We start from the raw sequence: 12779 nt of genomic DNA on the forward strand, positions 1-12779 counted from the left end.
ACTACAAATAGAGATCAGCTCAGAACATACTGTATTGCAGTTGTACTGTATTATACATACGCTACATAGCTCTGGCTAAAATGTCCACGTACTTCCCATACTATAAAGACTGAAGATACCTGAACAACCAAAATGATCAGCATAAACATTTTTTATTTATTTGTCTCGTGAACAAAGTAGCTAACAGCGCCGAATCTTTTAAATAGTAATGAGTTCACGCAGTGGTCATATTAACTCCTGTAGGAACTACTGACATGATGAAAGCATTAGCCTGAATTATTCAACATCCCCATCACAGCGTATAGTTCCATAAGCATGGTGTACAATATTAAATAACACAATATAAGGTAAGAACATTGCACAGCAGGGAAAAAAAAAAAAAAAAGATTGGGGAGGGAAAAAGCATTTAGTGCTTTTGCTGGTGAGCCAGCCCTGAAGCTATTTGACAAATCATTGCATGTAGGTCCCAAGAGGAAGCTACAAGGCACGCCAAACATCATCATAGATGAAGGCCTGCTCAGGTGCTTTACACCACAAAGTCGTGTCGATTCAGACAAAATATCACACCTGTCATGGCAACTCAGTGTTTATGTACAAGACTTCCAACCTGGTTTGCATTAACTGTAGCCCACAGTGGAGAGAGGACAAAGCACAACGTACAGGAAGAGGATGTTGAAAACCAAGTTCGCGCTGACAACGTTGTGTACGTGATAATAAACTACCAAACAGCAGCGCAGGGCACAGCCAAGTGTGTGACATTAGACATAATTCAGAATAAGGGCCAAGTGTCCAGCCAAGCGGACAGACGAGGCCCTCATGTTCAGACTGTGCCAGGGGTAAATATTCACCATGACATTTGTGCTGTATGCGATTTCCATCGGCCGAATTGTAGCTGACTGACATTTTCATGCAAGTCACAATGGTTTTAATTTCTTTTCAAATCTATTTGGGGTATCAGCAACACAGGATCTGCAAACACTGAGCGAACCCACAGAACAATGCATCGCCCCGTGTTTGTCATGTTCCTGCACCGCAAACACAGCCTCAGAAATGCCTCCACAAAGGTAATCTAACCGACAGTCTCACCCTAGCAGTTGTGCTTTTTTTGCAGTTTCAACCACATCGATCTTGCATCTTTGTTTTCCTGTTTTATATAGAAATGTGTTTGACCTCAGTTTTACCTCAAACTGAAGGAAGCACTATACCGGCGCAGCACTGGGCATCATAAATTTTTGGGTTGAGCTTTGCTCAGAAATCCTCTTGAAGGCCAGCATTTTACATAATCTGCCAGACAGCTTTGATTTACCATAAAGCCGCCACAGGTAATGCTCCATTATACACAGTGCACTCTGCTCTGACCAGAGCAGCCTTTCTGAAGCACAGGGATCCACCTTTATCTCCCATGTGCTATAGATCTGACATTGCTTGGATGTCAGGATTCAGTATTTTTTCACTAACTTGTACTTACCACGTAGGTTGTGAGTTGTTTACAGATTTTTTTCCCCAAGTTTTCTTTCTATTCAAATCCATAAAGAACTTCCAAATCAAATTAAGCTTTTAACTTTGATAGTTTTTTTGGTCTGAGTTCAAAATTTTCCTTCACACTTCTCTCCTATTTGAAGCTGCTAATTTTGTTGAGTAAGTCCGTGATTGCAAACTCCTTCAGTGAGTGACATTTACATGTGTGAATGGATTAGCACATTTTGCCAGTTGCTTAAAGGAAAGACAACTACAGAGAAAAAAAAGTCATGGCTGCCCAGTTTGAAAACAAAAAAAAACCCCAAATAAAAACAAAACAGAAACACATGCACTGAAAATGTAGTTTAGTTTTCAACTGTGAAAAAAACACTGTTGTATGGACTACTCTGTAAGGTGTCTCTATTTTTTTGTCCACCCACTTGTGCTATCTCTCACAAAGTAATTAAACCTTACGAGTGAGGGGAATGAAGAAGCACGAACCCATTATGTGGCAGCCTAAAAGCAAGTCTGGTTAATTTTTCAGAGGAATTTGCACTAATGTATTCAGAGCCCGGGAAAGATGACAAAATAAAAAGCTCACATTGGCAGCTAAGAAGACAAGTGTATATTTAAAGTGTGCGCGGCCACAGACTTTCATAATCACAGTGATCTGCACAGTGAGTGCTGTTCATCATCACAGTGAAGTGTTAAGGAAAATGTTTTATTGCGACAGAAGTCCAAGAACACTTCAGAAATTGAAATTGAATTTGAGTGAACTATATGTTTAAGAAGAAAATGTATTTGTTCACTAATAAAATCTTTCTCTAAATATGCTGGGTAATGAGTCCTTTTTTAATAAAATCCTGGGGAATAATAGTAATACTGTGGCTTGAGTTGAGATGTATTTGTTTGACGGGGTCCCTGAAGAAGAATAGCAGCAAATGAAGTCTTTCAGACTGCTAATATGGAGATACTGCACTTGAAATTGCAACGGTTAGTACAAAGCATGGTTAATATGGAGAACATCTGTGATGGGGAAGTGAGCAGATAGAAATAAGAAAAAAAAGCTACTTAAACGTGCCATTACACACCCGACATGTCACACACATGGCTTCATTTGCAGGAACTAATAGAAGTTTTACTCGATCCGAAGATTTCTATTTAATTTGATCAAGCCTGAAGATACAATTTCACCAAGTCTCCTTTTCATTAGGTGGTACCTTTCTTTTTTCAGAGGGCATGCAAAAAAGAAAAAAGAAAAATGCATTTGACTTCCCATTTTGTAACTAAACCATGTCTGCGCAATACAGACGGTGAGTCATTTAATATTGCCCGATAATTTCAGTACCCTTCAGGGAAAAGGTAGACACTGTACATTGATTGGCTGGGAGCGAGATCTACACTAAAACAAATAGATATCTTGTGCTAAAGATCAAATTCTTCACCAGCTATGCCAGCATTAAACAAATGCAACTGAGACTGAAACCCAAAACACAGACACAAGATAATTAGTCACACCAGGCTTGGAGTAGGAAGGGCAGGGAAGCAATCTGACTGAAGGATGTATTGATCCTTCAGAGAAGGGAGGGGCCCCCAGTCAGGAGTCATGATCAATCTCACCAGCCAACTCTCTCAATCGGTGATGAGACCTGTGTGTGTTTGTGTGGGGAAGCATTCTATCTACACGACACGCGGTCTAAATGTGTGTGTGTGTGTGTGTGTGTGTGTGTGTGTGTGTGTGTGTGTGTGTGTGTGTGCCTGTGTGCGCAGCCACATTAACACTACCAACAGCTTGGTGTATGACTTGTCAGAAAGAGACAAATGTCCGTGTGAGGAAAAGACTCTCAGGGGTTGGAGAAAGGGTTAGGGGTGGGGTGGGGGGCTTCGCGGCACCACAACATCGGAAGCCTTTATCGTGGAGTTAAAAGCCATCCCCGAGCCGCAGATTCTCCTCATCAAACTGAGCGCACGCTGAAAGGTTTTAAAACTGGCTCAGCGAGTGATGGAGAAGGTAAATCTTCCCAAATATAAACTGTTTGCATATTGGTGTGATCCAGTGGCTGGTCACAGGTGGGTTTCATCTGATTAGACAGTGGTGATGCATATCAGGGGGAGTAGTCGACCAATTGCACTGTAATTCATCTTCCTCGGATGCCCTGGATGACGAGGAGGAGGAAGCGGAGGGGAGGCTGGGGAGAGAGTGCAGTGCAACTGATGTGGGCTGCAAAAGAAGCAGTCATCCCCTTTAGCCTCACAAGACATGGGATTGCTACTATTTCTCTCTCTCTTTTTTTTTTTTTGGCATTTAGCAAGCGGGGTAGAATAAAGAAAGAGACAAGAAAAGCTTACTTGTTTTTGTTTGTTTATGTGTTGCGGGGCAGTGTAATACCACTCAGCACTGGCCTCCAGGGTGGAATGTGTGGATCTGATATCAGACAGCATGTTAAGCTGCAGGGACTCCCACAGCAGTGGAACTGTAGATGGCTAATTGACAGGCTGTTGGAGATGAAGCCAGTCCAGATAGCCAGTCACTTTCACGCTCCCACACTCCTTACTCTCCACCAGGGGGAATGCGGGTGGCACGAAGGAGGGGAGGGAGCCGTCGCGTGTGTTGTTAAGGGGCGCACAGACTTTGGGCCCACAAGGGAAGTGAATGTCACTCTCACAGTCATCTGCACATGTAGACATGTTCTCACACACACACACACACACACACACACACACACACACACACACACACACACACACACACACACACACACACACACACACACACACACACACACACACACACACACACACACACACACACACACACACACACAGAGCTGAAAATGAAATCCTGCTTTATTTCATTCGCACGGACAGACAATGTTGAATATAGGGGATGGATTTCTTGCGGCACACAGTCGGTCACGTTCATATATCTTTCTGAAGATACATTGGCTCAAAAAGCTGTACGTCACACAGTGCATTGAGCCTGAGAAAGATTGGCAAGCAGTCTAAGAGTGACCTATTGTTTGAAAGGAAAAACAAAAAAAGAAAACTAAAATAAGCCTCCAGATACTTACCACTACTTTTACCACACAGGACCAGTTTCACCAGCACCAGCTATCCAGTGATTGGTGACTCATCTGTGTGTGATCGCACCTCTGAGGTTTGAGCTGTACATTACTGGTGTGAACTCTGGGTTTTGCTGATTCCGTGGCTCATTACATCAAGACTTTCTATTTGCTTTTCCCCATTAGCACAGTAATTATAGCTTTCTTTTCCTCATCCTTTTGATTGTGTATTTACCAAAATCACCTTACAATAATGTCTCCTATTGTGCGACCTCTCCATGGTATTGATTGATTTACATTCATGTGGTTCAAGATTTCATCCTGCTATGAAGGACAGGGTGGGGTGATGGGGAGGGGGTGTCATCATCTGTGGCTTACACCATTAAACATTCAATTATCTATAAAACACACAATAGAGGCTTCAGTCAGTGAAATGACAAATTACAGCCGGAGAGCTCTTCAGTGTTGTCCCCGTTAACCCAGGTTTTTATAGATCACCTCGCATGCCACCCTATAGCTGTTTAGTTATCTCCATGAATATATGCATAAGAGATCTGTCCTTGCTGAGAGCAAAATCTGATAATGCAGCAGCAAACACAGCTGAGAGTCAGAGCAAACCAATTCAGAGCTCTGTTTAAAAAAAGCCAAAGGGCTCGCTGCTCATCTCTGCGACAGCACCACACAATAGAAGAACAATTCTTCGGAGTTAGACTGGAAGAAAAATATTAATCTACTTATTCACGGCCTGTTGAATCAGCTTTATCCTGTGTGATTAATCCAAGTCAACAATGTAATCTTTAATTATAAAGAATGTCCTTATTACCTATGTCAAATAATCACGCCGGTCCATGACGCTGAAGAAAAGAAAACAAATTTCTCCTCAACACGATTGTGTGTTGTTGTTTTTTGTTTTGTTTTATTTATCTGAAATAAATTAGAGCAGCCAGACAATTTTGTGCTGGCCTTGAGTCTTATATTTATTTGACTGTTTTTAACAGTAAACACAAAGGCCAAATCATGCTTTCCAGAATTTAACTAACTTATAAAATAAAGGAAAAATAAATATTTGTATTTCACTACATACAATTGAGACACTAAATGTACCATTCAAATGTAATAATTAAATAAGGCCACTAATTGAAAAGCTCAAATAAAAACTTTGAATGGAATAAGAGAGAAAAAGCAGCGGAGGTCTATCAAACAGAGCGTGGTCTGTTTAAAGAAAAGCTAAAATGTCAGGAAAAAACAAAAATCACAATTATATTTCATCATGCAATTTTCCCAGGAGCCACGGCATCCATGAGGCTATTACCAAAATAAAACATCTGCAGCTCCGCGAATGATCAATCGAAAGAAAATATATTACGTGAGGCCGTTCCTGAAGGAGGGCCCCGTGAGAGGAAGAATAATGACCATTTCTTGTAGGACTCCTTTGTATGTGCACATATGTGGGTCGTTACACGCTTGCATGTGATTAATTGTACATCACCTTTAATGATGGATTTCCCGCTGTAACAAACGATATGCGATTTGTAGTTACAAAAATCCACGTGTACGCAGAGGCGCGAGTGTGACTGAGCATCTGGTGCTTGTCGCATTCTGTTCTCAGGCCGGTTCCCACAACTCCCAGTCGTTCCTCCCCAAGCACTTCCAGTGGCGTTCCCCACCAGGACTCAGTAAGTGATTTGTCATGCAAGGAAGGGAGGAGGGAGCAAGTAGCCTGTAACAAATCTAACTGACAGCCCCCCACCACCCCCCGAAAATGCAGATCACATAGCTGACAGAGAGGAAACAGCAGCTTAGGGAACTTTCAACAGGATCTTAATCTGTGATGAAGTCAGCCGGCGTCCAAAGAGCTACAGGACGCTGCATCTACTGACACGGGACAGACATTTCCTGGATGTCAGAATTGTCTGCTAATTAATGTACTCGGGGAGGAGTGAGTGTCAAAATGTCAGGTGGTGTTGTCATCAAGCACGCTGGAAGCACGTTCTAAACTTTCAGAATAGTGTTGCTGCTTCAAACTGAATTTAGTCAAAGTTTTCAGCTCCCCCGAGGATCATGACATTTTCCTCTCGCTTGACTGAACAACTGAGAAAATTTTCTTGGAGGGGGATCCCTCTTCATGTCACAGGTAATTTTACATCTACGTGTGGAAGCCTGCCCTGCCAACAGAAAAACAAACACCTCGGTCGGCCGCTGAGAGCAAATCAAACAGGAAGCAGTGGAAAGAGTCATTATTTCTTTCGTGTAATCTGACAGATCAAACGTAACAGTGCTTTTTGTGATCAGACAGAAGCTTTGGGTCTCAGGAAGGTGAACATATCAATGTTCAACATGCCCTATTAAGACTTGACACCCACACTTTATCATCACTAAAGCAATTGCATATTCCTATTCCTGCAGGAGAGATGGGGAAATCCATCTCCTGCAAGGACAGTGGCTTTAATAAATAGTGCACAGAACGCAGGCACAAACTCTCCCTCTTTCACCTGATCCCTTCTCTCTTCTCTCCACACACACACTCACGCACTTTCCCTCTCATGGAAATTGTTTCATTCCTTTTAGTCAATCTGGCTAATGCAAAAATCATGTATGTCTGTCTTTAAATATTTAATCCTAACAGCAGCAGGATTGAAATACAACGTTGAAGAAGCATTACTCCTTCCCTCCTGAAAGGTACAAGAGCTCAGAGAGAGAGAGAGAGAGAGAGAGAGAGAGAGAGAGAGAGAGAGAGAGAGAGAGAGAGGGAGAGAGAGAGAGGGGCAGCTGCTCTGCAATGTCAGTACAAGAGAGTGGGAGCGACAGGGAGCGATAGAAAAGAGAGGAAGACGAGACCGGGCTATTTTCGATGACAATTTTGTTGCCATGCACTCTCGGCTTCTGGGGCTGGAGGCAGCATTAAAGCACAGTTTGCCTTGGAAAAGTACACAACCACATACGACAGCTCTCTGTTTTTCTTCTCTTGGAGCAGTCTTTGTTCTTTGACATAATAGATTCTGGTACAGGCACGGCTGAAGAGAAACACTGTTGCTGCTTAGAACTTTGTGAGGAGAGACGCAGTTCAATGACTGAGCAAAGAGCATGAATCTTGCATGCAGAAGTGCATCGTGGGAACCGCACGGACCTTGGAGATGACTACCAACACAAAGAGAATTTCAATTCACGCTCGCCTTTAAGTGCTCGTTTTGGTTCACACTTGTCAGTAGTTTTGTATGAACAAGCGGGACTTTGTGAAGTTAAGATTTCCTAGATTCTTGGTAAAGTGAAGAAATGAAATTATTCAACCAAATTATGTCTTATGAATTTAAAATAGTTTTAATGAACCCGGTGAATCATAGCTGAGAAGTGTAAGCTTAAAAGTGACATGCAAAGCAAAACTTTGGGAAACTTTTACACACTCACCACAGAGAAGTCCTCGGCCGAGCAGTTCTGCCCACTGAAATTGCAGCTCATAAGCATCTCTTCTAACTGATGTCCTGTCCTGTTGAAGATGTCCTGCATGTCGGGGGCAGGATACATTAAATCAGTGGGTTTGTGCCCGTCCCTGTTTTTGGGGGGTAGCCCTGTCAAGTTAGCCAGGTGGTAGATGTCAGCGTCGGTGAGAGCGGAGAAGCGAAAGCGATTGATGTTGCAGATGGTCACAGCGGGGAAAACCATCTCGGGGGTCGCCTCTTCATTGAGAGCTGTGACATGAGGGTGCTCCAGGTAAGAGATGGCACATTTAGCCGCGTGGTACAGAAACAGTGCCAGTGAAGTCAAAAAGGCGAGAGCCCAAAGAGTCTGCCGGATGCCCAGGCGGCCAGAGACAAAGATGTGGTTAATTCCATGGAGAGAGCAGGAGTTAGCGAACCCGGCCAAGTCCTTGGCCGGAGGTGTGCAGCTCTCCTCGATCAGGCTCTCCTTGTCCCCATCCTGCTTGCTTTTCTGCTTCTCATCCTCCTCTGCAAATTTGATTTTGCAAACAAATTCGATAGGCATGGGGGCAGCCAGGTCTGCGATTAGGTTTTGTTTTTGATGGCAGCTATCAGCCTCTGATCACTTCCCTCCTACTTCCTTGGCGTTTGTAATCTGAGCGGGAAGGAACTCCGGAAAGAAGAGAAAAAGACAGGAGAGAGTTTGTTGCTGCTGCTGCTCTCGCTGCTGCCTGCGCTGTGACTGATAGTGCTGCTGCTGCTTCTGCCGCCACAGCTCCTAGTGACTACAGCGCTGCTGCTGCTGTGCTGCTACTGCTCTGAATGCTTGTCTCACTACTTGATCAGCTCACACAGTCTCGCTTATCAGCAGTAATACAGCTGTCAAAAAAAAAGGGGGGGGAGAGAAAAGAAAAATCCTTGCACACAGCCTCAGAACCAACCACAGATGAAATGCAGCATTTTTAGTCGGGGCTAAAATAGAAACACGGCACTTAATAATTCATGAGAAGGTAACATTGTGATTATTTCCTCCTCACTGGCGCGAGTCGCAACTTCCCCCGGTCATCCCCACGCTTCCCGCAGACAGACCTCCTCCTGCTTAATCCACTTGTTTTGGATGGAGCTTTCGCTCCTTGACCTGAATAAAGTTGGTGTCAGAGGTTGTCCTGCCAAACATCTGCTGTTTGATGTAAATCGCAGGAGGTCATCGCATTTTAAAACCATCCCAAAAAGAAGTCCCTGGAGGATGCCTAATTGAAACAATAATGAGGAGCGCGAGAGAAGCGCAATTGAGGATAAGGCAGTTCCGGGCAATCAATCTTGTCTTAGGAACAAAAAAGTAAAAGACTATCGATCGCATGAATGTGTCTGTCAGAGATTAAGAGGGGCAGTACAACGATGTTTCCTTATCGGGAACTAATGGTAGTATCACAGGACTCCTGGACGAATTTGAATTGGTGAATATATCCTGATCTGGATCCCAATAAGATGTTGAAATCAGGTATTGATCCGCCTCTGTCCCTACCCTTTACAGTGCGTGTCTCAGTGCTGTTAATAGCCCTTTTCCAAGTTGCCAAACAAAATTATGCAAATGGAAGGCAGAAAAGTGAGAGCCCTAATGCATGTTATTCCCCTTTAAATGGAATTAGTCATGCGGGTCACATCACAAGAGGCTGGGACCTCTGGAGAAAAAGGCATATTTAAAAGTGAATTCAACCGCTTTAAACACACGTGCCAAGTCAAGTCTGCGAGAGGATCAGAAATTTTTAATTACTGCAAACTGGGTAAAAAAAAAAAAAAAGTCAACAAAGGAAACCTATTTTTTTAAAATGTCCAAACACTTCTACTGATGCAGATGACCACTGAAACTTATTTGCATTGTATATCTAGACCTATTACTGAGAAAACTAAAGATATGAATCACTGCCTCACTGATATGTTTGGCTGGTTAAACAAACACATTCAGTGACAAAACAAGGTAAAGACTAACACCCTTTGCCCTTCTTTCTTTTATGTAATTTTTATACTGCAGTCCCTGAGACATTTACTCTATGGGTTATATATTTATTTTTTGGGAAGCCGGATTGTCTTTTGATGGTGTGTTCTTCGGCTAGATAAACACAGATATGTAGGATATTGCTTTTACTTGATAGAAGTGAAGCGTCCGTGGTTTAGCTATGCCTCTGGCAGGCACTGAGGTCTCCTAACCGCAGAGTGTTTTATGTAGTCACTCCCAGAGGATGCTGGGCTTATTTACAGTCTCACTGAGGGAATGAAAGCTCACAGTCCAGTGCCATGACTAAATACCAAATGTGAATAAAAAACATGCAGACACATCTGGCACATGAAAACCATTCAAGGAGTTGACGGCATTATATTTGTTTGTCAGAGCCAATCACGCTCCAAAGCCCAGGCCTGCTTTGTGTTTGATGTCCTAAAAATGAGATACAGTGGATTAAATGTCACTGACCTTCAAGTTGTTTTTGACTCTCTGAATAATGTCTCATTTTGCTAAACCATTAGAAGGGGCTTTTTGCGTTGCATATGTGAGGAAAATAATGAATGAGTACTTTTCTTCTTTTTTTTTCCAAGTGCTGACGTCACAATGGAACTTAGAATAATTTGTGTGTGACTGGAGTGCATTGGGGACCTCGAGATTAAAATGTTTACTGACATTTAAGAGCTGGGAAGTTCTCGCTGTGACTTTGTTTTTTGTCAAGTCCTCTTTGCCAGGGACGTGTAGACGTTACTGTAGCATGACCATTTCTGGAAAACAGTTGAGGAACATAAGTGTTCTGTTAAGAGGGGTCTGACATATTAATTACCAAAAATACAAAGCTCGTTCTGGCTCTGGGCCGACACCAGAGTCGTTCGTTTTGGATTTCCACGGAGGACTGCAGTGGCTGTTACTTTTAGGTTGGTTGGTAATCCTGGTCCCTCTGAGCAGGCAAGTATTGGCGCCACTCGTGAACCAGTTCTCATTGTTGCTGGGAACCAGAGACATGGTTCAAGGTTAGCTCAGAAATGTGCAAAAAAGATAGGATAAGCTTTATTTGTTATGGTATCCAATAATTTCCTTATGGTTTTATGGTAAATAAGAGACATTCATGGCTGTACTGGACTAAACACAAGTATGGTTTGTAATTATACTCCAGGTACTTATACGATCTGGACATCATTTTCTACCTCATGGTCATGTCTCACACAAACAAAGGTGAGTATTCATCTCCCTCTCAAACACAAGGCTCAGTGGACAAATCTGTACTTGTTCTGCTGGTTCAGAATTAAATTTAAATTGTTTTGAGAAGTGGAAGATATGAAGAGAAGATGTCGTCCCTGAGTAAAAAAATTTTTTTTTAAAAAGCCTGACAGTTTTAGCACCTCATCTATTGGATGTCTCTGTGGTAAATTTGAAATGGGATGAACTGGCTGATCAAAATCTAAGTCAGATCGTATAAAGTTGCCATCCCAATCAAAAAAGCTTTGATTGTTTTTGTTGAAGAAATATGCACATGAAAACTGAAAATGTTTGAAACTGAGTTTTAGGTCATTTCATTACAGAGGAAAAACGCCATGGGGTGGACAATAGCTTTTTAAGTCTGAATTTAAAAACCTATTGGGGGGGGGGGGGGAAACAGAGAGCTTAAGAAATAAAACATTTATTTGGTTTTACTAAAGTTGTTTTTGGCTTTTTGGTAAATTTACATGAATATTTGCAGGTACCAAATCAAGAGCAAGATCAGGAACCAGGAGTCCAGCAGGATGTGTGGTTCCCTGCGTGTACTGCAACAGTCAGTAATAGATTAAAAAGTGATGGCATTATGCAACATGCGATTTTCATAGTCAACTAAATGACTTTAGAGAGTTTTGTCTGTAATCATTCAGTACATCTCCTATTTGTTCTCTTTTTCTATCTTTCCTCAGTTTGCTCCAGACCGAAATGTAAAATATTATATAAAATATAAAATGTCAACCTCACTCCTACATCAATCTTCGAGCCACTGTGTGTGTGTGTGTGTGTGTGTGTGTGTGTGTGTGTGTGTGTATGTGTGTGTGTGTGTGTGTGTGTGTGTGTGTGTGTGTGTGTGTGTGTGTGTGTGTGTGTGTGTGTGCAAAGGGAGGAGATTTCAGAAAATAAACTAAACTAAGCAGAAAGGTTGGTTTTATGGCAAAAGGCTACATCTTTATGAGTTAAACCAATCAACATGCACTGCAGCTGAATTGTGGTCTAAACACAGACTTTACGTTTTATCTGATAGATGCACTCAACTGACAGAACTACAGGCTTTGGACAAACCTGCAATTTCCCGAAGAGAAATTTAGCAAACGCTATACACCCAAGTGAGCGGATAGACTTGTGTTTTCAAAAAAAGAAAACTAAACAAAAAAAAAAAAACAGAGGACTTACTGACTGAATTTCTTATAATGCTTCTTTGATCTTTTGAGGGAGACAATGTAGACATAATATGTATAAAGTGAATGAAACAGTATATGATTCATGGAAGAGTGATTCTGAAGCACGTTTATGAATGTGGAAGGTGGAAGTCTGAAATCACTGGTATTCCAGTAAATGCAGCTTCTCACTTCATGAATAATCTCACTAATTCATCATCACTAACTCATTTTTCAAGCCCTAAACTTGCCTCACCAACCTCCCCTGAAGCTTACAATGTTCATTAAACCCATAAAGAGGTCTTTAAATTCAAATGTATTTATCCTCTTGAGAGCATGAATGTTTCATGGCTTTAATGAAAATGTACAGTAATGTACTTAATGCTTGGTTGGGTTTTCTGTGAAAATCAGCCGGCGTTTTTATGGAAGCCCAGGTTGCTGTCTCTGCACA

At 42.1% G+C, this 12779-nt stretch overlaps 1 protein-coding gene across 1 annotated transcript in view; it reads right to left on the minus strand.

The window, feature by feature from the left end:
* The window catches only part of asic4a (acid-sensing (proton-gated) ion channel family member 4a), a 90502-nt gene extending 81618 nt beyond the window's left edge, over positions 1–8884 (minus strand). The window contains exon 1 of the mRNA XM_080478704.1: positions 7926–8884. Within this exon, the coding sequence (XP_080334830.1) occupies positions 7926–8501 (576 nt within the window). The 5' untranslated portion in view covers positions 8502–8884. The remainder of the gene's footprint in view (positions 1–7925) is intronic.
* Between the last annotated feature and the right edge of the window lie 3895 nt (positions 8885–12779).

Source organism: Lipophrys pholis, assembly GCF_963383615.2.
Source record: "Lipophrys pholis genome assembly, chromosome: 13".
In the NCBI taxonomy this organism is placed as follows: domain Eukaryota; kingdom Metazoa; phylum Chordata; class Actinopteri; order Blenniiformes; family Blenniidae; genus Lipophrys; species Lipophrys pholis.